The sequence below is a fragment of the Cinclus cinclus genome, chromosome Z (genome assembly GCF_963662255.1).
Source record: "Cinclus cinclus chromosome Z, bCinCin1.1, whole genome shotgun sequence".
Taxonomy (NCBI): Eukaryota; Metazoa; Chordata; class Aves; order Passeriformes; family Cinclidae; genus Cinclus; species Cinclus cinclus.
In genome coordinates this window covers 25691810-25719717 of record NC_085084.1, presented here as the reverse complement: position 1 = coordinate 25719717, position 27908 = coordinate 25691810, and the positions used below count along the sequence as shown (strand labels likewise).

Here is a 27908-nt window from a genome sequence, read left to right as displayed (position 1 = left end):
ATTATACTGTGTAGTGCAGATTTTTATTGTGTAAACATCACTTAATATAGAATAGTGTTTTTTTCTGTCATTAAGATTAAATTGCTGCGTTATTCCTGAATAAGTCAGAACTTTGGTTAAAATTTTAAGAACTGACGGTGTGCGTATTACATATCTTTCTCCTTACCTAATTTATAGGTACTCAGAAACAGTAATTTCTGGTCTTTACAGATAATTTTTCAGAAATACAAAGATCATCTTAGAAAAAGAGGAAGGTGTAAAGCTCAACTCATTGTTAGGCTGCTCAAGGAAGCTCAACCTACTGTACACATTGCTCTGTTGAATCTGAGGGATAATGTCCTTTAGGTGATAAATTCAGTCAAAAATCCCAAAACCCAAAAAAGACACGAGTTTAGCTCTGAATTGCTTGACAGGAACTCTTAGTGAAATTATTTCAGCCATGGTATTCTTCTAACAACCTATCCATGCATATCTTGCTCCTTTCCTGTTGCAGTGATTTGTCTTCTCCATGGCTTTAAGCAAGCCTGGGGGAGCTCTGTGCCTGGGGTGCACATAAATATATGGAGAAGCAAGATGGGGAGTAGACCAGAAACTCTTGCTCTGTGAGGCTGTATTTAATGCCTCCAAAGGGATGGCATTTTTGAACAGTAGTTCAGAGATAAATATTAGCCTATGCTGAGATTATACCCTTCCTCTTTGGAAACCTTTCATTATTTACATCCTGTTAAAGAAATCTGGAGATGTACCTTGATGGAGCAGAGGAGGCCAGGTTTCTACGTAAGTGGAGAGTCTGTGAAGCTTGTGCTGAGGGTCTCTGAAAGTGTTCCTCCTCTGCATTTAAGAAAGTTTTTGTTTTTCGATGTGTATGGTGTGATGCTATCATCACAGGTGTGACAGCTATTTTTCTGGGGTGAGAGACATTCTAAGCTATAGAGTAATGAATTAAAGGAAAAGCTGTATGCACTAAAATATGAAGAGGGAAGAAGATAAGAAATGGTAGTGTTTTCTCCAGTGCTGGCAGTTCAGGTGTTGGAATAAATCATGAGCATTTTATGACTTAAAATGTGTCATCCTGTGTTTATTATTCTGAAGCTGAGTTCTCTGTATCCCCTCAGAGAGGCAAATCTCATTGAGATCTGTAGACGAGAGGATTTATTATACCAAGGATTCTGTAAATCATCATGCTCTTACTTCACAAACTGGCTTATTTCCAGATAAAGTAGATGCTCTTTGGCTGAGGTGGTCTTCATTTATTTATGTCTTTAGGAGAAGGAGCAACCACATGTAGGGAGGAATGGAAAAGCAAAGGTGAAAATCAACACAGCAGCTGCATAAGCAGCACAATCTGAGGGCTCTGTTACAGAAGCTTCTTTGAGGAATCAGGAAGGCAGCACCTTTGACTGATTTCCTCGAGATATATCACCTGACAAGAGCATCTCTCAAGACTAGAATTAAAGTTCTATACAAATTTCTAAGCCAAATATTCTGACGGTTGACAGCTGCAGCACTGATGTGTGTGAGTGAGGCTCATGACAGGTTTTTTTTTAAACCAAACTTGTTCTTGATTCAAGTCACTAAAAAAGGGCTTTCTTAAGGAGAAATCCCCTAACAAAACAACCCCAAAAGATCCATCCCCCACCCCAACTAAAAATATATCAGCTAAACCCAAACTCTGAATAAATAAAAAATAACTAATAACTTGTTTTCATACAAATGTAAAAAACCCTTCCCACTTCCATTGTTTTTCTTCCCCCTTCATTTTATGCAGTCTTCAAATACTGCTGTTCATTTCCAGCAAGCTATTCCTTTACACTTTGCATATATTTAACAAGCAGATACTTCAATCTCCACCTGGGAATGTCTTCAGTACAGTTGAAAAGAGCTGGAAGTATTTCCATAAGCAACAGGAAATGACATTAATAAGATGATTATTTTGTATTTCAGTCCTGTGATATCCAAGTAAGTTTCTTTTGCAATTTGTTGAAGACAGTTCTGATTTCAAATTTTTTGGTTAGAATTATGTGTATGTAGTACATGATGTGCTAACTTCTGAGGGCTTCTAAGCAGCACTCTCACAAATATCAACCTCCAGAAATTTAGATTTCTGTCTGCAAAATACATAACATTCATATTGGTTTCATCTCTTTGTAAAGTGATAAAAGTGCTACAAGAAGAAATAGCATGATAATAACTGTAGGTTTCTGGATTGAGTAGTAAACAAAGTAGATACAGAATTTGAATGTAACAATATAAGAAAATACAAATCAAAAGAACTCCATGATATGGCTTTCAAGTATTTTTGAGAAAAGTTATAATTCCTCAAGATAAAATACCTAATTCCCAGAAATAAGAAGCCATAAATCTGTTAATTAGAAGTCCAGGAAAATAATTCATTTCACCATTATAACTAATTTCAGTTATTCTTTTTGGACTATTAATTACTGTGTTGCAGCTGCAACACCACGGTGAGAACACACATTAGCATTTCTGTGTTTGATGGATGAGGACCATAGGAGCTAGAGCTGTAAAGTATTTGAATCTAAGCAGTTGTACCACAGTTCATAGCACACCAACAAGTAAGCCCTGCATTCTTCACAGGTAAAATCTGTCTTCTCATCCCCACACCTATGGGGTCTTCAGTTGGGATTGCAGTTTTGATTTTCTTCTTTTTTTTCTCTTTCTCAAATACCAAAATTGCACCCAAATCTCACAATAGGCACCAGAGGTAGATTTTAGATCAGATATTGTGGGATTTGCCGAATCTGCATGCCACTTCACTGGCCATAAGGGGAGACATAAAGTCTCCTGAAATTAAAATATTCACCTATTCTGGTTCAGGTTCATATAGTTTACAATTGTCCTCTTTCAGCATCCCCTCCATTTACTCTTAAATTGTATGAAGCATCAGGGAACACAGGATCGAATATGAAAGGCACCCTGTGGCACTTTTTGCTCTCAATTCATGGGTGGCCTGTTGGGGAGGGAAGTCACTGCATATTCCTTCTGCTTTCAATCTGTTCAGTCACTTCTCCTTTTTTTCCCAGCACAACTCAAAGTTCCTGGCAGAGGAGGCAAGTTAACATGCTGCCACTAATATAGCTGAGACATCCTCTGCTGGCATTGGAGTGATATAGGAACAAAAGCAGTCCTGTAAATTATACTGTTATTTGTTGACAAGTACAGCTAACAAGAAAATCTCAGATCACAGTTTCTAATCTAAGAAGCAAACTCTCTAGATTAGTTACAAAGGCTTGCTTTCACGTCTGCCTAACTTTCTTAATCATCTCACCATTTCTATATGTTTCTCTGTATCATCTCCCAGTTATATAAAATACTTCTCGTTTTCAGTCCCTGAAAATCTTCTGCAAGGGAATCTTCTCTGTTTTCCTTTGAGCCTCCACTGGCTTTTTAAATTATTCAGATTAGAAGGTATATAACCTGTAAATCCAAAGTAGTTTTAGTGACCATGTGTATGAGTCCTGTAAGTGTAGAATTACAGGTTCTGGATCAAGCAACACAAAAATTGCTTCAGGACTCCTTGTTATCAGTGTTTGGGACTGACCTACCAGAAGAACGGACTGGAATCCAGACATTGCAAGCCTCCTAGTAGAGGGGTCATTTGAGCAGCAGGCTGAGAGATTCAGGATGGTTCAGAAAAGGAAATGGCCATGACTTAAGTTGCACCTGACTTGCTTTTATCCCATCTGAGATATTTTGAATAGAACAACCTCGTTTGAGCATCAGCACCACAACTAAGCCTTCTCTACCTGTCATCTGTGTAACTGTGTCCTAGGTTACAGTCCAGGATGTGCCCAAAATCTATTCTATCACCACCTTCATGAACTGTTAAAGGGCCCATCAATGCCTTGCCATGACTCATAGATAACTCCCTCCAGGAGCCATCTCTGTTAATGGGCAATCACGGACCTACTGCATCCCATTGTGATATGCTCCGCCCAGAGGGAGGAGCCAAGGATCCTCACCTGGATATAATGTGGGATTTGGGCCCTTACCCACTAGATCTTTTGCAGGGGACAAAGGTCTCACAGAGGACCAGACCGTCTCTACGAGATCACTGCTTCAACTAGACTGCTTAATCTGGACTGTTACCACCAGCCCAGGATTTTCCACTGCTCCAGCTTCGTGCTCTCGGAGTTCCGCACTAGAATCAGACTGCCCCGGGTGTTGTAAACAAAGCCCCTCAAGGTCCCTAGTTCTGTTTACTTTTAATGCTGTAGTTATTATTGTCGTTTGTTTCTCTTGCTATACATATTAGTAAAGAACTGCTATTCCTATTCCCAGACCTCTGCCTGAAAGCCCCTTTAATTTTCTAAATTATAATAATTTGGAGGGAGGGAATTTGAATTCTCCATTCCAAAGGGAGGCACTGCCCTCCCTAGCAGATACCTGTCTTTCAAACCAAGACAAACTGCTTGTAAATGGACCAGTGAAGCAGGTAGCCCCATACAGGTTACTATGAAGAAAAATAACTCCAGCCTAGAGAAAACTGTTTCATTGATCACAAGGAATTATTTTATATCTGCGATTGAGATTATAATATTAATGGTAGCCTTGATGCACCAAACCCTCATTGGGTAACAGTGAAGTCATACAAGTTGAATTGAGAAAAGGATGGCTCTGCCAGCTTATTATCCATATGAAATTTCTTAACTTGCAGCAAGCATGGCACTTGGCTAATGATATAAGCAGATATAATGTATTCCAGATCTTTATCATGCAGCTGAGGGCTCCTGAGAATTCTGAGTGATTTTTAGACAAAATATTGTGCATCATGGCAGGAAATGTCCTATCACTTAGTAGCTCTCCATTTCTAATTTTTATGTGGCAATTTGTTTATTCAGAGGGGTGGTGTGAATGTGAATCCAAGATGTTTAACACTGGATGCATCACCCAGGATAAAAGCTGGATTAATAAATTTTCACTGAGAAGACAGAAAATTTTTTGGATTTTTTTAATTCACCAGTTATAGGTGAAAAGCAAGAGTATACAAGAAGATGACAAATACAAATTTATAAATACAACCATAAATGCACCTATTTTGATAAATACAAAAGAAGTGCTTACTTTTGATTTGCACATTGTTCTTGTGTCTTAAAAGTGTCCTCTTCCACCCAGCTCTGGGAACAGTAACAATGGCAGTAACACAGTATAAATAGTGAATAGCTGAAGTGAGCAATTCATGAACACCTAGTAGGCTTGAATTTGTTTGCATAAACTGCTCAACAATTATCTAACATATTTGCAGAAATCTGTGTAATAATGAGACAGGGAAAGAAATAACAACCAAATTGATCATAGTTAGAACACAGCCTATAATGAGGCTTATTCTAATGAACATATAACTTGTTTTGTACTCTCACATAAAATATGCTGTTGCAAATGACCAGTGTTGTACAAACTGTAAGTGGCTCTGAACCTATCCATTCACCCTGTGGTGGTGCCACCAAGTTAATGTGGGTGACTAGCAGAACCTATTCACAGTGGTTTGTGTGTCCTTGGGGAATGTTACCTGCATTTGGTCACCTTTACTACTGAAACCATGTATTCTAAGATGCATTTTAACATGCAGTGCCTGTTAATATGGTATGTCAGGGTGATTTACTGTGCTGAAGTTCATACAGTCACATGAATTTTCTGTATCAATCTGATGGTTTCCCTGCAAATGTGCTGTGCTTATTTTCAGAAACAGTAGTGTTGCTTCTTTGATGGAAGAATTTACACTTAACTGATTAACAGTCCTATCTCATGCAGCCAGATCAGTCTCTTTCAGCTTCTACAAACCCAGGTATTTGCAGCCAACAGCTACCAGACTTTTAATCACCTGACAGGACAAATGCAGACACATTGATGTAACTGGCAGAATTCCCACATGGATGTGTTCAGTCTGAGGAATATGCATCACTTGAAGGACTAAAGGACTCACTTCTTTTACCACTGTGGCTATAAAATGTGAGCCCCTATCTGATGATATCCCTATGGGTACCCCAAATCTGGGAATGATCTCTTGTAGTAACCATTTAACTGTTTCTTTTGCTTGATTTGAGTGACAGGGAAGGGTTTCTGGCCATCCAGAAAATGTGTCAACCCCCACTAACAGATATTTGTATCCTTGAGTTCTTGGTAACTCTACAAAATCTACCTGCCAATAGTCTCTAGGTTCTATCCCTACCCAAATTCTTCCTAGCTGTGTCTGTTGTCTGGCCACTGGGCTATTTTTCAAGCAAATCTCATATTTGTCACTACTGATTTTGCCATTGTTGACATTCGTACCGAGATTAAATTTTGTTTTAGAAATTCTACCAATGCTTCTGCACCCCGATGACATTTATTACGTTTAACTTGTAGAACTTCTCTCATTATTAAGGGAGGTACCACTATTTGCCCTTGTGTAGTTACGTACCACCCTTCTGAATTCTTTTGTGCATTCAGCAAACGAACCAGTCTCTCGTCTTCTGCTGAATATTTCAGTTTTGGAGGCAAATTGAATTGAGATACAATAATTTTTAACAGGTATAGATACCACTGCTGTTTGCACCTTTCGAGCAATTTGTTGGGCTGCCCAATCTGCCTTTCGATTCCCCTCACAAATTTTGGAACCTCCTGACTGGTCTGTTTTACAGTGTATGATTGCGACTTGCTCAGGGTTTTGCACTGCCTTTATTAGTTGCAGGATTGCATCGTGATGTTTAATGTGTGTACCCTGAGAAGACAGCAGTCCTCATTCTTTCCACAGTGCTCCATGCACATGTACTACTTCAAAAGCATATTTTGAGTCAGTCCCTATGTTCACCTTTTTCCCTTCCCGCAATTCTAGTGCTCTGGTTAAGGCAATCAGCTCTGTCTTTTGGGCACATGTGTTTGGTGGTGATGCTTTTGCCTCAACTACTCCACTGATTGTTGTTACCATATATCCAGAGTATCTGGTTCTGTTCTCCATGAAGCTGCTTCCCTCTGTGAATAACTCCCACTCTGGTTGCTCTAATGGGACACCTTTTAGGTCTTCTACACAGTTATGCTCTAATGGGCCTCCTTCAGTTGTGGTACCTAGGAACAAGGCTGGATTCAAAAAGTTAGTTGTCTTTAATGTGACATCATCCTGCTTGGTCAGGATTACCTGGAAATTTATCATCCTGCTTGAAGATAGCCAATGGCTCCCCTTTTGCTCTAAAACAGTGGTTACCATGTGTGGCCCATAGACATTTATGTGTCTTCCCATCGTGAACTTCCTGGCTTCTTGTATCAACATTACAGTGGCTGTGACTGCCTGCAGACATGAAGGCCATCCAGCACTTATATTTTCAAGTTGTTTGGAAAAATAGCCCACCGGCCTTTTCCAGCTTCCCAAACATTGGGCCAGGACTCCCAGTGCCAATCGCAGCCTTTCATGTACAAACAGCTGAAAGTCTTTAGACAGATCAGGTAACTCTAACTTTGGAGCAGTTGTCAGTGCTTCTTTCAATTTTAGGAAGCCCTCTTTCTGTGGTTTGCCCCAGGTGAACAGCTGCGTTTTCTGAGCTTCATACAAGGGTTTGGCAATTAGCCCATAGTCCATGATCCACAGACAACACCCCCCTGCCATCCCAAGGAACACTTGCAGCTCATGGAGACTCCAGGGCTCTGGAATAGCACAAATAGCTTGGATACAGTTGGTACCTAGTTTTCTCTGTCCTTGCGAGATTTCACATCCCATGTAAATTACAGTCTGTTGGGCAATTTGTGCCTTTTCTGTAGACACTTTGTATCCTCCCATTCCCAGTGAATTCAAAATCTTAATTGTTACCTTCATGCAGGTTGCCTTTTCTTCTGTCGCTATCAGTATATTATCAACATACTGCAACAAAAGGTATTGGTCTCTTGGTACTTGCCCCTCTTTGGTCCAGATCTCTAGTTCCTTTACCAGTTGGTTTCCAAATAGGGTCAGGCAGTTCTTAAATCTTTGGGGTAGTCATGTCCAGGTGAGCTGGGTCTTTCTTCCATTTCCTGGATTTTCCTACTCAAAGGCAAATAGTTTCCTACTTTCTTTGTCAAGGAGTATGCAGAAGAAAGCATCTTTTAGATCAATTACAGTAATCCATTTATATATCTCTTTTACGGATGTCAACAATGTGTACTGGATAAATGTCTTTAGTTATTTCATTTATTGCCCTTGGATCCTGTACTAGCCTAGAATCCCCATTGGGTTTCTTTACTGGGAATATTGGTGTATTATATTCTGATTCACATTCTTTTAGAATTTAATATTTTAAGAATTTATCAATAGTCTTTGCTATTTCTTGCTGTGCTTCTGTTTAGTAGGATACTGTTTGACCTGTACAGCTTTTGCAATATGCTGTTTGCAATATGCACACTAATTCAAACCCAACCCTTGCATGACTGGCCCTCCACAGCCCTTGCCAAACCTACCCCTCAACATAGTTCTGCCTTGTCTGCTTCTAGCACCTCCCCTTGAATTTCCTTGTACTATTGCCAAGAGATTTCCCCCCTGATGCTTGTTAACCTCTTTTTCTCTATTGTTATAAACCTTCCAAGCTACCTCAAGCAGTTTGTCTAAATTTCTTAACTCCCCCCCCAGTCTCTGCAAATCCCTCCCAGTATCATCCCATGACTGGCCAAGAAAGACAAGAGCAAGCTGAATTTTCACCTGTTCTATGTCTACCCTGAGGTCAGCATATTTCCTGGCTGCTTCCCCAAGTCCTTCCAAAAAGGCAGCTGGACACTCCCCCCCTTTCTTGCCTGATCTCATATAATGTGGACCAATTCACAGCCCCAGGCATAGCATCCTGAACCCCCACACCTGGATCCACCCTCTATATTTCCTTAGCCCCATCATATCCACTCCAGATGGGCCACTAGGATCCCACAATGGGTCCTCTGTAGGAAAGTTATAATCCAAAGTCCCTGTTACTAGCCCATTGCAAATTTCTCACCCTTTTCCTGGCTGCTCTAACTGCCATTTCCTTTTTGGTAGAGTCCATTAGAGCATCTAATATAACTTGGATGTCATCCCGGTCTGGATTTTGAGTTTTCAGAATCATTTTCACTACTCTGGCCACTTTATCAGGGTTTTCTCTGTAAGTCCCAGCTGACTGCTTCCAAATTACTAAATCTCCCAGGGAAAAGAGTACCTTTACAAAAACCAGTCTGTCCACTCCCACTCCTTGTCTCAAAAGGGCAATTACAGTTCTCTTTTGTCTGCCTGATCTTAATAAACCCTCTCTTGTTTTAGACCAAGCCGGGGCTAATTTTGATTGTGTCCAATGAGCTGTCGGGGTTAGTGGTTTATCTTCATCACTCCCACTGTCTGCTCCTTTTGCACCCTCCCCATGTCTCTGTATCACAGTTACATCTTGGTCATTTTCTGGGGCAGGTGAAGATGGCAGAGAGGGTACAGAAAGACAGGAGCAGGTGAAGGAGGCATTGGTGGGAGAGGAGGGTATCCCTGAGCAGAAGTAGGTGAGGGAGGAGAGTATCTTTCAGCAGGGGAGGTGTTAGTGGGTCAGGTGAAATAGGGCCAGGTGACGTAGAGTCAGGTTCCCTTGATGCTGTGAGGGCTACCAGCAATTCACCATCCATATCATTTTCCGATATAAACTTTCATCCAATGCCAGGTGTTCTAAACAATGCTTCCCTTGGACACAACCCATGCACTTATTGTTTTCAGGTACTTTAACAATCATTAACCCACACTCAGCCAGCCACTCTGGTTTTTCCTGCAAATAGAAAGACAAATCAATGTATGGAACTTCATCCAATCTCCCCTCTGTTTACAAAACATCAATAACTGTGAAATCATGTCAGATTGCAAAGACCCGTTTTTCGGCCACGTTTTCCTTTTTTCTCTCCTTTTTTTTTATTTTTCCTTTTTTAAAATTTTTTTTTTATTTTATATGCAAGACATATTTTGTCCACCAAGTGTTACAATAATCAATCAATGTTACGTAACTCTTGCCCAAAATTACTTTCCTTCCAATGTGCTAATAAGCACTCTCAAAGGACATGAGTGCAGTGTGGGGGCATTGCCACCCAAAATCCATTTAAATTTCTCCATGTTACAGCTACAATAGACCAGTGTTGTCAAACCTGCAACACTTATGTAACTCTTGCCCAAAATTACCTTCCTTCCAGTGTACTAATAAGCACCCCAAAGGAAAAGTGTGCGGTATGGGGGCATTGCTGCCCAAAATCCATTTAAACTTCTCCATGTTACACCTACAATAGACCACTGATGCCGAACCTGCAACGCTTTCGTGATTGACTGATGGACGGTGCCTAGGTAATACCAGGAATTCCTTAGTCCAACCACGTGCAGCTTTCGCTGTATCTAACTGGTAGGCAACCAGACCAGACCAGATTAAAAGCCCCTTACCTTTCTCCAGGGGACGTTGTGAGCAGCGGGGGGTCCCAGTTCCAATGGGCTCCCCGAGAATCCCTCAGTGCCGGCTGGAGCGTGAGTGGGTCACAGGGTCCTCAGCAGTGCTCACAAGGGCCCATCTGGGTCACCAAAATGTCAGCATGGAAACACTTAATCACAGGATGATTATATGCAGGTGCTTTTATTAAAGAACTCTGGGAGCCGGGGTACAAACCCAAATCTGACTCCAACTTGGATTCGAGATGGACATGTTGTTATACCCTTTTTATTATATAACTATATATTAATTATTGAACCCATATTGTTCTATTGTATACATTGATCTTATCCAAGCATGAATTCTCATAATTTTCATCAGGTCCCCCAAATGTCTTTCTCGTGATTCTTATTACAATTAAACAATAACTATTCAACTACCAAAGAATCACATAATTTATCATATGATGAATACACAGGTGCAGTTTCACTTGATCTAATTCATTTCCGGTGCCTAGTTCCCGTTCCCAGGCCTGCTAGACCCAACCTTTCTTACCATCCCCTAAATCTATACAATTCACATGATTTTAGAGACATTTTAAACCTATACTATCAACCCTATGTTAGCCACTGTGAAGAAAATAAACTCTATCCCAGCCAAACCAGCACGCGTGCACAGTGAAAACTCTCAGCTGAGTTTAGGGAAGATACTACAGGGCTGTTGTGCTTTATTGAGTTGTTTATAGTGCTCTTTAGAGAGCCCATGTGTCTATCTCTTTGAGTGTAGATAGAGCCAGAATAGGCTGGCCAGCTTAAAATATGAAAAGATTATTTCAAACAGTTTTTTTAAAAGATAATATTAGTCCATTAGGAATTTAAAAGTTCAAAGAGAGAGCTGTAGACCTTGCTGAGAAGGTCAAGCAATGTCCCACTAAGAGCAGCCACTAAAACACAGGAGGAATTCTTTACTTGAGAAACTTATTTTCATTCAAAAAAGGTCATTCAATGAATCAAATCATCTGAACATCTGTTATATAAATGTCCTAGTTGGAACAATGATGTGTCCTTTCATTCAGAAGGGTCAGTTTTTTAAAATCCTTCTTTTACCTACTGTCTACTGCCATGCTGATTACTGAATTACATCCGAGTAGTTCAGAGAAGTGGGCTGAGTATCATGTATCTATTTTCATTTGTCCTGGGATTTTTCTGTCATACTACTTTTTTGTAACCACCATGATTCTTTATCACTTATGCTGAAGACTGACATCTGTCTCTTGTGTTGATACATAGATGAGATCAGATTATTTCAATATTATCCATCTTTATCAAGATATAAAAGCACATTCAGAAAGTCTTCTTTAAAGTGCTTTATCCTTGAAGTCTTGACTTGAAGACATTGTGAGAAGATATTCTATATATAAACTGGAATTCCTGTAATTCTGGACATTCTGAAATTGAAAAGCAAGACCTTAAACTGCATAGAATATATCTTCTTTGAAACTTCTTCTTGTGAAGATTTATTTAAATTCAGTCTTTAAATTCAAGCCTATTTCTATTTTCTTCAAACCTCTCAAGAGAGCCTGGATAACCCATCACTCCTGTGTTTAGTTGGGACAGTTGGGAACATATCTTTTAGACTATCCAGGAACAGACAGCTTGTGTGTAGTCTTTGTCTGTACAGGTTTTAATATTTCAGCGTAACTGTGAAAAGCCAAAACAATGGCAAAATTATAAATGGTAATTAGCAACTGATGCCATAAAATAAAGAAAGGTTTAGGCTTCAGAACAGTTACTGTATGAGCAAATAAAACTTTGTTTCTTGGAAGCACTTTTAATAGTGTAGTGTCAAGCTAATAAAGCCTTGTACAGTGATCCCTGTAAGTGCAGAGAAGCAGATAGAGCCTGACCTGCCAACAATAAAGAATTCATTGCTCATATAAGAGGTGTTCATGTGAGTCAAAAAGTAGAATATTAATTAAGGAGTTGCACAGAGCTGGTGTGAATAGGCTCCCTGAGGTGGGCAGTGCTATGAAGCTCCTCAAGAGATGTGCTACATCGGTTTCTTCACACCCATTGCCTGGGCACAGTATTATCACCCAGCCTGCACAGTTGTCACATCTGGGCAAATGTGCCCCTTTGCCTCCTACAGTGCCCAGGGGAAGGAGAACAGCAGAGACTGAACTTGCAGGATGAGGAATGTGGTCTACCTTTTGCTCTCTACTAAGTTTGAGAGTACAGAGAACATCTGCTGGTCACCTGTTTTTAGGATAGTGCTATATTGCAAAGCAGCAGCTGGATTAATCTGTGTAAATTAGTGCTTCATTTTCTCTTGTTTCATTTAATTCGCACAGAAACAACACTTTTACATGTCAGTGGTTTTTAGCATTCTCCACCTCACCATCTTGGGGCATGGAAACATGGAAGAATCTGTGCTTTCATTAAGGAATTTTCCATTCCTTTCTCTTGTCAAAATAATCTGAATTTCAAAAATATTAAATACACTCAATATAAATCTAGTGCTCCTTTTCTGTATGACCAGTATGAAATTTCAAAGACAGGGTAATTGCAGATACGTATCTGTAAAAGAGATAAATAACTAATTCTACTGAAGTGAAATAACAAGAGAGACAAAGACTAGGAATAATCCAGGAATGTTCACACTTTTAATGTAAATGCTTTATTATAAATTAAGGAAGCAGCATCCCTAGATTGCCGCTTGCTCTCAAGTTCAGGCTTTTAGATCTTTGCTGCGTCAGGTACTTTATTTAGCTAGATTAAAGCCAGCATGCAGGTGCTTATCTGTGGTACAGTCACAGCTCCTGGTTTGCTTGCTAAAGTTTACTGAGGAGCACTGGAAGCTACAGCACTAGGCAGTGGCTTTATACCACCTACAAGCAGTTCTTGCAGATTTTCTGCCTTTCAGTATTCCATGTGTCTCCACAGGTAATCTGTGAAAACATGTGTGTTTTAATAATTACAGGCCATCTAACAACTTTGTTTGGGTTTTTTTGGCTTATGACAGTGAAATCTTCAAGCAGGGTCAGCAATGAAGGTGAAATAGATAAACCTCAGCCTGTGGCACATGTCTGGTTGGGTATTATGTGTTGCGTTGCTGGAGTGTTGTGTTGTTACTTACAGTTTGTTTTAGGCTGTTCTTGTTGAATCTGTACTCCCCGCTTTCAGTCCCTTGAACTCCGAGTTGTGCCCTCCCCCACAATTCCTGTATCCTCAGTTTCCCCCTTACCTTCCATCAAGAAAGGCCTCCGCTGCTTCCCACTTGCCCATCAAACCACTGACGCCACCCAATAATAAACAAATTGAGAGACTACCATGATGCTTAGCTCTAAGACGGAACTTTGATTAACACCAAAAACTCCTAAAAGTAATGAGCAGGCACGAGATCTAAATCTACAAGAGACACCATTAGGTGTGCAGAACATCAGGCTACACGTGGATAATTTCCATCTTCCCGCAGTCGCCTCATCACCACCTGGAAAGCACCATGACAGGATGGCACCCCCTAGACTATGCGTGCCAAAGTGAGTTCCTGGGAACCTCTGTGAGGACGGAACCCCCGACTCTGCAGCGTGAGCAGTGGATTCAACTTGCACCTCCTCCTCAGTGGTATCCCGTGGGAGCATCCCGTGGGAGCAGCAATGGCGTGAGCCCCTTGAGTTCCCCCACCCACAGCTGTCCTAATAAAGGCCTTTGAAAAGGAGCTTTGTCTCCTGGCCCAGTTTTTAACAAAGGTATGATAAATAACTTGTGTGTACCTGTCAAATTACTTCTCAAATTGACATGTGCATTCCACAGCAGGTTGTTGCTCTGCAGGCCTATCACAGCAAATGCCTCTTGATTACTTGCAATTTAAAGTTTACAAAGACAGAAAATACAGCTCAGTAAAATTGCACCAGCATTAAAATCACCCAACCAGGCGTTTATACGACCTGGCACAGAGTTAATGTTTTTCACACAGAGTAATCATTTAAATAGAAATCAAATTATACTGGCAAAATATTTGACCAAGAGCCTACTCTAGTCCATTTAGCATGGATTAAAAGCAAAGAATAAAGGATAGAAAGGTAATTGCTAAAGCAGAGGAACTATGAAACCTCTCAAAGTTAACATTTGATTGTTTTTTTTCACTTCACAAACAGACCAGTTCTGCTGATCCCATTATTCCTCACTGTAATATACTCACGTGTCTCACTGACGCTGCTGTGAGTAATGCTAACTTAAGGAAAGCTCAGAGAGCTTTCAAGCACTGTACTGCCTATTTAAATTTCATCCAAAGAGGAGACAAAATAATGAGTTTCACAACCTCATTTTGATCAGCTATTACATACACATATATTAAATACCACTGTATTTGATCTAGCCCAACATACTTAATTTGCCCAAACATTTGTGGTAATGGCATGTCTTGGTTAAATTATCCAAGTTTTAGAAATTGTTACTATAGCAACATACACTCTAAAGTGAGGTGCCTGACTCTCATCCTAGTAAATAATTTTTGTCAGGAAATTATTTGATAGGGTGATGGTGAGAAAGTTTAATATAAGTAGTTGAATTGCTGATACTCCTGCCCAAAGTAAAAATAAGCCAGGTTTGACCCTGGTATAAATAAGCACCTTTTTTTTTTTTTTTGGTAGAAGCTGAAACCAGGTAAGTGTTGGCATAATTCTATCTGTACTTGGTGTAGGAGAAGGTAAGAAAATAAAAGTGATAAAATAGGCTGTCTGTAATGAATTGTCATGACTAAGTATGTCCCTGTTTGTAGTCTGGAACAATTCATATCACCTATACATGCCCATTTCTGTAGTAAAATAAAAATACGTAACAGTCCTAAGTGTTTCTCTGAGGCATATTTGCCATTGTATCTTACCGTCTTGAATTTTGAGGTACCTTATACCATCATCTGAGAAAGTGTGAAAATCTGCTATTGTGTGTCAGGTCACAAACTTGATCGCAGAGGAATTGACATACAGTTTCAGAGTAAATATCTGTAAAACCATGAACCTAAAATTGAGCCTTAGTCCATGTTTTCATTTAATTAATTGCTACCTGCAAGGTAAGAGGAGGCCTATGTTGTTTATTCACTTGTAATTGCTCAGTACCAAAAGAACAATCTTTTCTGTACATTTTCAAAACTGCAGGGAAAAACCTGTGAGTTGTTCAGTCTATGTCCCTGCTTCTGGATAAGGCAAATTTTTCAGTCTAAAGTGCTCTCCTGGGGATATCACTGTCCATGCACAGTTGTACATTAATTTTTCTGTTCCTGACTGAGGTGCAAAGTGTGAGAAAACAGTCACAACACTCATTACTGTGTGAATCATCCAAAGCCCTTTGCTGCCCAACAGTGACTTTTGGAGGCCTTTGCTGTACGTTTGCACTCCTTGAAGTCACCCAGAGTGATGTCAAGGAGATGTTAAAACTGAGCAAGGCCACACGCTGGTGCTAGCAGCATTTTAGGGAAAGTTCACAGGAGCCTATCCTCAAATCTGCTGCTCAGTGTTTATGTAGCAGGAAAAGGCATTTGTTTTTTGCACTTGGTATAGAAAGCAAAAACATTTATAAAGCATGCATTGGTGACAACCTTATAGCGTCCTGAGTTTGATCCCTGAGCAAGTGTTTTGCTCCATGATGATTCTGTTATTGGCCATATTATTTACCTTCAATTAGATGTTCAGGTAATAGAATATTTCATTCCTTTTCAGTGTTTGATTTCTGCTCCTTCTTACGTGTACTGAATTTGTCCTTGTCCAGAGTTGGTTTTTCTTGCTTCATTTTGCTTCCTGGCAGAGCCACTAGAAGAGATTGTATGTCAGTAAATTTTAAGAGAGCCCTGAGGGCTCTAGTTCTCTACTCGTTTACACCAGTGTCAGAGCACTGTGGCTGGAATTACTAAGCTGGAATCATCCCTGATTGGCACAAGGAAGAAAACTAATTCTGCCCATCCTGGAGCTCTGAATGTAATGGATACCTGAATTTTGTTGATGCTGGTAAAAATAAATAGCTATATTCTTTCAGGTAATTAAAAAACTTCCATTCTTCACTAAGAATTTGAAGGTAATTTTATGTCCCCTTTAAAGGTTTATATATTATGACTGCCATTCATTTCCCATCTGATGTAAAAAACCAAAACCAAAACCAAAACTTGCCTTTCATAAAAAGCCTACACTAAAAAAACAAAAAGCAGTGGAAGTTTCTCTCAAAATGTTCTGCTTGACGTGATGTATGTCATCAGTTTTGAACCACACAGTGACTTGCTGACTCTCATTCATTTCAGAACCTCCTGAGTCATCAGTGCAGGACTTCTCTAGGGTTTGGGAGGATATTTGCAAACCAGATAGTTTCCTCATAAATGTATTAATTGCCTTAGAAACATAAAGGCATTCATAATTTGCTTACAAACATTTTCCATTCTTGCTTGCTTAAGCATTCTAGTTCCAGGAGAGATGCATTTTTCTTTCCTGAATGAAATATTCCCTAGCTCTGCATTTCTTGTGAGAAATGACTGATGTCCCCCAATAATCTAAGTTGTGCCTGGATTGTTGAAGACTACAATTTGAAAAGAGAATGGGCAATCTTCTCAGAGGTTTAACCAATAATTGGAATTAATAGATCGTTCTGTCAGAGATAATTGAAGCAAATTGAGGTTAAACCTTATACTCCGTGGCTGGATGTATTTGACCTTTGCATCACTTTTTTTTGCTCTAAGCAGTAAGTTACACTACTTTGATGAGCACATCCTACATGCAGAAACCTTATCCATCACAGCTGATGGACAGTGTGCTAAACGAAAGCGATCCTAGCATAAACTCAACAAACATGAGTCTCAATAGATAAGGTCAGAACTTGAGTAAAAATAGGAATTTTCCCACCTTTTTCAGATACTTTTCTGTATTGTACTTCCTGTGTGACTCACATGTATATTTCTCTGTTATAGTATCCATCTCTTGTTAACAGAAAATTGCTCTTTACTGTATGTTTGACTTGTGTGTCTCATATTACCTCACTCTTCTGGGAGATCTAGAAGTGCTATTTGTATGTAGCCATCTGTGATTCATCAAGAAGTTTCTATGCTGAACATGAAAATATTTTTTTTCTCTTTTTCCCTCCCCACTTTTAACCAGGTAGACAAGAAAATTGTCCGCACTGAAATTGGAGTTCTTCTTCGCCTTTCACATCCCAACATTGTAAGTTTAGCCATGTTCTTTCACTCCATATTTGTTTCCTTGGCTTTTAATACTTTCTGTTTATGAGAGAAAACTGTTGTTGTTCACCTGTACAGACCTGGATTAAAACTCTAGGTTCTCTTAGCAGGCATGCTGGCAGCTTTTTAATGAACATTGTTGAGTTATGCTTTCATTTTAAGATAAAACATTGATGTTACAGAGTTGAGTGAGAAACTATGTGAAAGAAGTTCTGCAAATGAAAGTAGAAATTGGTGTTTTCAGTCCTGGGGGGGGGTAGGAAAGGTCCTACTTTCTGGTTTCTCTGAGAGATTGGCAGATGGTCTCTTAAACTCCTGTATTTCACAGAGGTTACTGAGGTATGAGAATAACCAAAAAGTCCAAAAAAAAGAGAGAAAAAACACTAGCAAAAAAATTGGTAGAGAACAAGGTAACTCTCCCAGCTGTTGTTTGTGTTCTACTGTTGACCTTCAGATATGCTCAGCAAGAAGACAAATAAGTAAAGGAAATACTTTCTGTTATCTTTTGCCAGATAAAACTGAAGGAGATATTTGAGACCCCTACAGAAATCAGTCTTGTTCTGGAACTAGTCACTGGTGGAGAATTATTTGACAGGTAAGTTACCTGTACACACTTCTCCCAGTAGCTTCCTTTCCCAGGGATGTTTAGAGTTCAAATTTCTTCTCTGTATGTAAACCCTGTGTTAGTAATTACTGGAAATATTTCACCAGCATATGATTAATTCACATGAATAAATGTCTGCAGCAAATAACTTTTAAAGTGCCTTTGGAAATGTAATTATCAGGATACTTTTTGGGGAAAAACAAACAAATTGAAAATGGAGGAATTAGCCAGTAAATGTGGAAGTAAGGTGCTCAGCAGGCACGCAGCATCAAGTGTGTTAGACCAGACAAAGGATGAGAAAAACTGGCAAAATCTCACCATAAAACATATTAGGTGGCAATCAGCCAGCCAGGAGGATAGTGTTATGCCAAATAAAACTTTCGTAAGCAGACTAACAAGAAAGAAATTCTCCTTGGTATTCACTGTGTTTATGGTTTTGCTACAAAGGCATCTGTTGAGTTCTGAAGGTTTTTGCTCATGAGGATGTAAATGCTTCTGGAATAAGTGCATATGCATAAAGTGAGTTGAGTCTGTAATAGTATTGGGATGATATTGTATTGGTAGGGATTTGGGTTTTTTGGAGCAAGAGGTGATAAGAAAAACCTTTAATACTGGCTTGAGTAAATTAATTAACTTACTGGCATTAGTGATTCCTAACTCATGTAAGGACAGGTTGTTTGATCTTCCTTGCTCTGTAATTAAAGTTTAGTATCATAGAGGAATATTAAAAAACCACACATCAAATATTCAGTCTGAAAGTATCTTCCATTTGAAAAAAATAAAAGCATAAGGGTTTTTTATGTCATGCTCATACTATGACCTTGACAAGAGCTATTTCTGAGCAACAAAAGCAACTGTGACATCCTAAGTTTGACAGAAGAAAAGTGATTATTCTCTCAGTACTCAGCCAAAGGAATGAGGAGAGACATGCTGCAAGTTAAAGAACCAGTGAGGGCCCAGTCTTGAGCTGGAGAGGGTCCTGATCAAAGTGCCTTACCTTTCATGTAGCCCTATATATATTCACATGGGTTTCAGATTCAATCATTTTCAGGAGGGATGAATACTCTACAGGAGCCTTTGATGAGATTTTGCCAAGGCAAAACGCAAGTAATCCAGTGAAACTCTTGGTTCGTGAACAGCAACCATCTGTGTGATAGAAGAGCTGAAGAGGAAAGACTTCATGGGATCCAGGAAGGGAAATTGCATTATTTCTGGAAACCAGGATTTAATATTCTGACAGTTTCAACATTCCATAATCTATACTCAGTAGTGATTATGGGATTTGAACTGTCAGATTGATCTTTTTAAAAAGATTGGATACTTGTTTGGACAGCTAGGACCAGATGTGTGTCATCCTGACTAGAAGCAAAGTTGCTCAGTAGAATTGCAGGGCTCCCTTGTGATGCTGTAGATGAGTATCAATACTGTGGAGATGTGAACTCTGCATCCTCCATTGCTCCATGTACAACAGACCTGGAAACTTTGTCAATACAGACCTCTGTGATTTGGAAGAAGACCCAACAAGCAATGAAACAGGAAACCATGTTATTTTCCAAAAAAAAAAAAAAAAATCATTTTCCGTTCTTAAGATAGGAATAGGAATATAACTTCACTCTTCACCCTTAAACTAAAAATAATTAAACAGAAATATGCAGCCAAGATGTTTTGCATTAGCAACTCCAATTAAACATTAGCTGTCTCCCCTTTCCAAGCTGGGCTAAAGGATTAACACTTGCATTGTGCTGTACAATGGCTACCCTCTGAGTTTTAGGGAGGATGAATTTAGCTTTCTGCCTTAAGCCAGATTCCTCTCTCATGCTTAATCTTTTCAGTTCTTACATCTTTTTACCATGCATGAAGGAAATGTCCTGACTGACAGAGACCTTGTGCACACATTTTTCTCTGCTTGTATGATTCCCATCGCAGGAGAAAGAAAATGACCCTGTAATATCTCCTCCTGAGCAGAGGAGCTGTGTCAGATGTGGAGGGAGACCTGTGACCAGGTCTTGAGATCTACCCCATGGTTGTCCTCAAGGTGAGACCCTGTGTGGGTGAGCAGGACCCCAGTGTGGCCTGGGACCACCTCCAGGGTTTGGAATACCTTACCTGCCTGTCCTGGTTTGAAGGACAGGTGTTTGCCAAGGAAAGCAGAAACTTCCCCTTGGACTGAAAGAAAATGTGATTCTTCCGATTATTATAATTTTGGAATTAAGAGAGCTCTCAGGCAAAGATATGCGGGTAGGAATAACAGTTCTTTACTAGTATATCTAACAAGACAAACAAGAACAACAACAGCTATGAAATTACCCACAAAGAGAACAGTAACTCAGTCCCAGTCCTTTCTGGCTGCAGGCACCTTTTCCCTGAGCTGCAGTTCCCGGTGCTGGGGGCAGGCAGGTCCCGCAGAGCTGCAGGAGGGCTGGGGGTGATGGCAGAGCTGTCCCAGGGGGAGAGAGAGATGGAGAGAGAGCTCTCCACTCACGGTGTCGGTCCTGGTGCTCAGTAGAGTGCTGGATGGTGGTAGTTCACAGTGAGAAGACAGCAGGACAGGGTCCGATGGTGGTTTCCCGATGCTGGGATGGGACACAGGCGGCGATCGTCCTTCTCGTCCGAACTCCGCGGGGGAAATGGGCCGAGGCCCAACCTTCCGCTTCCTCTTCTGGCTGTTTGAATCTCGCGGGGCTTTTCCTCTTCCCTCCCGTCCCCTCCCCCTTGTCACCCGGGCCCAGTCAACAGGTATCTTAGCATGACAATGGGGAAAATTCCACAGAGGGAAAAAAAAGAAAAAAAAAAAGAACTAACCCTCAACACTGCCTTATTTGTAAACCACCACCCACACAGAGACAGCAAAGCAACCTTTGTACTCTGGAGGAGTTACTCTTATCCTTTCCAATCAGCTATCAGCAAATGACACAACTGGGCCTGTTGGACAAGCAGTCTTGCCCTCCTGGTCGCAAACATTTTCATTGCTTGTTAGTGCTAAATCTTGTAATATTCTGATACCTTTTATATCAACTGTTGTATTGCTCCAGTTTTCTCCCATCCCAGATGCCCATTCTTCTGGATAGTATTTCAGCTGCAGAAGAGTAAGTTATTCCATGTAAACATCCCTCTTATCATGAAGATGATTTTATAAATACCCAAGATCCAATTAGTTTTCTAGAATCTTATTGGCATTGTTGGTGTGCTGCTGGTTTTGTGCCGCTCTAACTAAAGGTTCTGGGTAATGAAATTATTCACTTCCTTCACCATAACATTACTGTCAAATCATACATGTTATTGCTAAAATGAACTCTCATTATGACAATTTTTCAATTGTGCTAAGTAAAGGGAGATAAATTCAAACAAATGTATCAGTTTGACATCTGAGTGGATACAGCTCAAAACAGACTGATTTTGGCTGTATTTTTAAAAAGAAAACTGTTTCTCAGAATTCATAAATCACATTGTAGGTCATACCCTACATACCACTCCAAATACAATAAATATAGCTACTCAAAACTGGAGAAGTTCATGTAAATTAGAATATTTACTGCCAACGAACATGATGATTTTTGCCAACCCAGCAAGTGAGGAGTGATAAAGAGTTTGTGGCAAAGAATGACAGAGAGTGGCAGACCAGTGGAAGAATTTACAAGGACAGAGAGAAAAATGCAGCAAGTCTAAATTAACTGGTAATAAATTCATTAAATAGAATTCTGTAAGTGTTCTGCATCTCCAGCCTAGTGCTTGGACATACTTCTGACATTTCCTTGGCCCTCATCTTTCATTTGTGCATGTTAAAACAGACAGGTTGCTTAAACTAGTAATGTTTTTACACAGCGCCCAGGGATATTCTTCTGATAAGGCCTTGTTCCAGCAATGGTGAGCCCAAAAGCACAATCTGATATCTTGTCTTTTATGGGCTACCTTTTGCTGAAATTGTTTTTTTCTATTCAAATTTTATTCATATCTATTGTCTTTCAGCTGAATCACCAGTATATCTCCTTTTCAAATATGAATTTCAGCAAAAAAATTCAACTCTTCTTCAACTTCTTTTTAGTCAGAATACCTGCAGATTGCTAAAAACAGTTTTTGTTTTTTCCACTTCAGATAAAAATGTCAATCCATACATTCTTCTTGTTTTTACTTCAGCTTTTGGACCACAGACCCTTCTGTTTCTTCTTTCATCTCATTATTAAGTGCACCAAAATCTAAAAGTTGTGCTTACAGCAGGCAGTCTCTTGACTCACTTCCAGTTCACGTTTCATGTAATTTCCTCTAACTGTTCGTTCAAACTCATATTTTCTTCTTTTATATAGTACACATGAACAAAAATATTAATTGTTCTAAAGAACTTTTAAGAGGATTTTTAAGAGGTGTGGGAATGATTGCTTCTTATGGGCAAAATATAGTGAAGCTGTCCCAGGCTTTAAGAACACCTTTTTGATAGTGCTTTTGGAACTTAAAATTGCTAAGGGATGTCAAAAATAGTCAAGGAATTAATCAGTCACTAAAATAGGAGTCTTTTATGAGCTAGTGTCAGAATTGTACCTTCTGTTTGCTGGTCTCATTATGTTATGGCAGTCTGTGTCTTCTGAACAAGGGTCAGAGAAGTCCTTTGGACTCTCTGCTTCATAGGACCTTGTTACAGATCCCTCATTCAGGAATGACAAAAATAAAAAGAGATTGGTGACTTGACTACACCAACTATGCCAATTCTCTGAAGTTGGAAGTCAAGACAGAGCTCTGATAAAAGTGCTCTTTGGTATCTTAGTAGATCATTTAGTTTATCTTGAATTTAGCTTCAATAATTTAATTAAAGTAATTTAGCTTTCAGTAAAAACTGAGTAATTTCAGAATGAGGACATGTGAATTAATGCTCATTTGTATTCCTTTCCAATGTAATTTGGTATTTTGTTCTCATACAGAGTTGTAATAATGCCTTTACAATTTTTTTGGTGGTCAGTGCCTAATTTTCTGTCAGTCTGGAAGCTGGGAAAGCATTTTGTAAGCTGTACACATCTGTGCCTGTGAAGCTCTTTAGTTTATTAGATATTTTTAATACAGAAGGTTCTCGTGATTACAGCTCCTCTGACAGGTGTATTCTCAGTTTTCTACCACAGTCTCAACATTGTAATATAGATATATATAATCTGGATGACAGAAAAGCTAGGAGAGTTAAATTAACCTGTTAAATTAATTAGAAAGTTGATTGAATAATTGAATTCCCTAATTATTAACAAAATTTAACTTCTTATTTTATTGAAATGCTGAGAGGTTTTGATGGCTGTTGAGGTAAAAAAACCTACTGCCTGTAAAACTGTACCCTACATACATAAGTACATACAGAAAGTCCCTGACTGACCCAAGTGTTAATGATGTAGCTTCTGTGCATTGATTCAACACCTCTCCTGAAATTATAAAGTCACTTAGGACATGCGTCTTTTATTCATTTTGGATATAATTCCTTTTTTTGCTATGCACATTATGACAAGAGTATAAAGTAAGTCAAAACATTTTAGGAAGAAGTACCGTTTTCCTAAATATTCAGAGCACTGAAATGCTTTTCCTGGATGATAATTAAGGAGATTTTTAAATGAAAGCCTGAAAAACAAATATATTTTAGGTGATGTACTTCTCAGTTCTATGTTAACCTTTAGTCATGGTTGTAAGGAACGCATCACAGACCAGTGCACTGTAAGTGGTGCCAAGGCCGCCAAAGAGGGTCTGGAAGAGGTGAACCTGAAATAATCCTGAACTGAATAATGATAATATGAATGCTCATGGGAATTGTGACATAGAGGATATAATCACAATCTGAGTTATGGAAGCTGTGGCCAGTTCCAGTGTTTGATGGTCAGTTGTTCACTCTTGCTAGGAAGTAGGTGATGTGCCAGAGTCAGCTCCAGGGCAACGTGTTTAAAATGTCATGGCAGCTAGAACTACACTGGTGGAAGGGTGGAGTGGGCAGGTGGGTCACCTGAACTCAGGTAGGATCATTCCACCATGCTTGGGCATCCATGTTTGGTTTTTTTTCTTAAATACCTTTGTAGTCTTATGTGTAACCTGTGTGACTGTCCAGACTGATAATTATATTCAATGTCAATAATAGGAAAAACTTTTTTTCTGTAAATTTGGTATTTATTCAGTATTAGTTTGCTTTGTCCCCAGTAAGTAGAGGGAAGATGATTACTTTGTTCTTTAAAGCAAACTTTATAGCAAACTCTTATGCAGCAGAGGATTGTGAAAGATTCTATTTTCTTTGCCCCTGCAATCTTTTGTCCCCCGTTATGTTTTCTACATGTCAGTTACTATCTATTAAACTTCCTCCACATTCCCACATCTTACCTATATCATGGATAGACGGTGGAATGCAATTAAATCCTCAGCAGTTGTCAGGGCAGCTTCACTGGTGCCTTCAGTGCTGCTCCTTTCTCCTTCCCAGGCCACTGCCTCTTTTTCAAGCTTTCAGGGATTCTTCTCTTTGCCCCTCCTCAGCAGGCAGCATTTTTGACATGCTTCAGTAATTCCATTTGTTGCATTGCCTCACATAGCCAGTTACACAGAAACTTTTGAGAGGGAAGCTTGCAGCCAGTTCCTGAGCACTATGGCTTCACAACCTCTAGAAGCGAAGACTTGTTTTTTTTAAAATACCTTCTGAGATCAGCTACTCAAAGGTGAACTTGTCTGATTCTGTGGGTGCTATAGTAATGCTGAGTTGGAAGCAGAAAGTTAAAGAGGGGGAAACAAATCCTAGTATGAGCTATAAGAAATACATAATCTTTCTCTAAATTCTCCTGCATGCCACATTCATCGGAGAGTGCATCTTGCTTAATAACAATGGACGGAAAACAGTTTTCGTGAATGACAGCAGTGCTGAATTTGATTTCTAGACACAGTACTGAAGAAAAACTTCTTGTTTGTCACAGGAAGTCAGATCCAAACCCAGGGCAGTATTTCCCATCATCTTTTTTCAGATCACAGACAGGCAGTTATTGTCGTTAGAGGCAGTAACAGCTAGTCTGCTCTGTAATATGGAAATGGTTGTAGAATAAGAGAGATTCTGAATCAGAGCTACTTTTAAAAATATTTTTTATTCTTAAATTCTGTAGTATGGAAAATACATACATATTTATGTGGGAAACCTTTTTTTTAACTTAAAAAAAATGCATGAGAGCAACCAGGAATTGCAATCACCTCAGTACAAACAAGAACCAATAGATCTGTGAATCATTCATTGAGAAAGTGTCCCCTGTGGAAAGCATTTTGCTATTGAATAGAGCAATGTCATTTTTGTTTCCTGTTTCTGCTAGTTTTTAGTCTCACTTTAGCTTGTAGAAATCTTCTAATTTCATTTTAATTGAATACAAGAATTTGCATAAGAATTGAGTTGTTTCAGAAAATATCTCCATAACAACCAAAGCATTTTAGAGAAAATAACATTTATTATAAAGAATCAAACAAATTTTAAAATTGTTAGCACATACTGGCATTGAAACAGAGCTTGTATGTATCCTGGGCAGTGACTTGCCTGAGACTGTACATGGAGTAGCATGACATAGTCCACAGCTAAGATGTATTGCAAGGGTTTTGGGAAAAAGCCAGCTGGGGAAGAATGAAAATAACCCTAAGAAGAGTGATGGCTTTTTTTTTAATGTCACAATAGTTATAAAGGATAAAGGATTGTCTGCAAAGAAAATACAGACAGTGCTTAGAGAAAGCAAAAGAATGTTGGGAACTGATGAGGTGTAGTAATTTTTACTGTCTTAGATGGCCAAGTTGATCTAGCAGGACTTTTGCAATTTAGATGTTTCTAAATTCAGTTAACACTCAAATGCTACCAACTCCACATTGTGGAGAAGTAGTATTTATAGCAGCAACATAAATGATTGCTAAATATTGCAAATTTTAGAGTAACTGTTGAGATTAATTAGCATAAAACTAAGTGCATTTGCTAATATGAGTTAAGGCAGGAAAGCAACAGACTTTACCTGCTCACATTTCAGGCAAATCTGGATGATGGGTAGAGTGGCCCACATGGGAGGCAAGCAGAGAAGAAAAGCTAAGACTAGAACTAGTGCATGTAGAACATGGGGGAGGAAAAATAAATTTGTTAAAGTGGTAAGGTTTTAAATTTTCGTGATGAGCAGGAGTCATTGAGTACATTGAGTTTCAAATGCAAGAAAATGCATTGTACCAATACCGATTCTTATACCAACGAAAAATAAAATCAAAGAAGGCTTTGGTCTCAGGGTCAGCAATCTCAACTAAAAGTTCCAGGCATTGCCACAGGGAGAGGCCTGGAGTGGTCCTCACTCTTAGCTGAGGGCTGTAACAGCAGCAGCAAATGCTGACTGGGAATTTAAGGCACTGTCAACCTTGCGCAAAGAGGTGTGTGCTATCAGTGACTAGCCCAGTCAAGCATCCTCTAGCATTAATGAGTCCGTTCCTTGCTCAAAGCAGGTTCTTGGGTGGTTTTGATTTCTTTTTCTACCAGTGAAGCTGTGCAAACTCTGTTTCTCTTGCTGGACTTGGAAACAGCTGTTTTGTTGCTCCTTGAAAAATCAAACCCCGCTGATTATTTTCACTTGCCTGATGTGCTTGTTGTTAATCCCCAGAAATGTGTTCTAGTCAAGCATGAAATTGTATATCAATATAATTTTAATACTTCTCTGAAAATTGATTCTAAAATGATACATTGGGATTCCCTATCTCTTTCCTCACTGATTTTCAGATCTCATGTGTTTAGCTTAGCAGGACTGCACTCTTCCTTTTTTCCCCCAGCAATAATAAATTTTCTGCAGAGCAGGTGTGGCTACTAACTCCCTCACTTTACTGGGATATGGTCCACTGCTTTCCATGGCTTCACACAGATACAGTGAATTAAAGCATAGTAGCAGGAAGAATGCCCCCAAAGGAATAAAATCCATTACATGGTCTTCCCAAATTACACTGGAGGCTGCAGGGGTGTGGTGAATGCTGGTAAGAGTTTATGCGTCTGCAATTGTAGACTCTGATGAAGATGTGCGACATAGAAATATTATAAGAAACGTAGCATGAGCTGCAGTTCTGTGGTACAGAGTCTACACCAAAAACTGTCTGCAAAACTAAATTTATACTGCAAGAAAACTTCTGGTGCTCACAAGGAACAGAAATGCTGGAAAGGTTCGTTGGAATCTGACAAGGATTAATGCAAATTATGAAACACTTGAACACATAAATGTGTTTGATGATGGGAGCTGCCAAAATATCAGCTGTAGGAGAGCATTTGTCCCCCAAAATACATTGTGCCATTTCCCATGCTTGCTGTGCACTGTGATGCTAAGGGTGATTTTGCTCACTGCTAAATCTGTTACAGCCCCATTACCCTGGCAAGGCTCTTCCACCTCTGAGCAGCAGCAGCAGCTGACAGTGTGATAACACAGATTTCTGGGGGTGCCCAGGCCCTGCAGGCAGGCAGGGATGTGTCTCAGCATCATGGGACTGGGGCTGTTCCCAAAGGACATCTCCATCTCTGGACATGGCACTGGGAGTGGGCACCGTGTAGGGGCTCTGGGAAATATTTCCCTGCTCCTTTATACAGGAGGCAGATTTGTCTCAAATATGATGACATGTGCTTGGAAAGACCAGGTTGAGTCAGATGGTGATTTGGGAGAGCTGTGGCTTGCTGTCCATTTAGTAAACATTCTGCTAAATTTGTGTCTTGATATATAAAAAATGTAAACAATTGGATCAGC

General features: G+C 39.6%; 1 protein-coding gene across 1 annotated transcript in view; it reads left to right on the top strand.

The window, feature by feature from the left end:
• The window catches only part of CAMK4 (calcium/calmodulin dependent protein kinase IV), a 152446-nt gene that overhangs the window by 75758 nt on the left and 48780 nt on the right, over nt 1-27908 (top strand). The window contains exons 3-4 of the mRNA XM_062513013.1: nt 17506-17568; nt 18098-18180. Of these exons, the coding sequence (XP_062368997.1) occupies nt 17506-17568; nt 18098-18180 (146 nt within the window). The remainder of the gene's footprint in view (nt 1-17505; nt 17569-18097; nt 18181-27908) is intronic.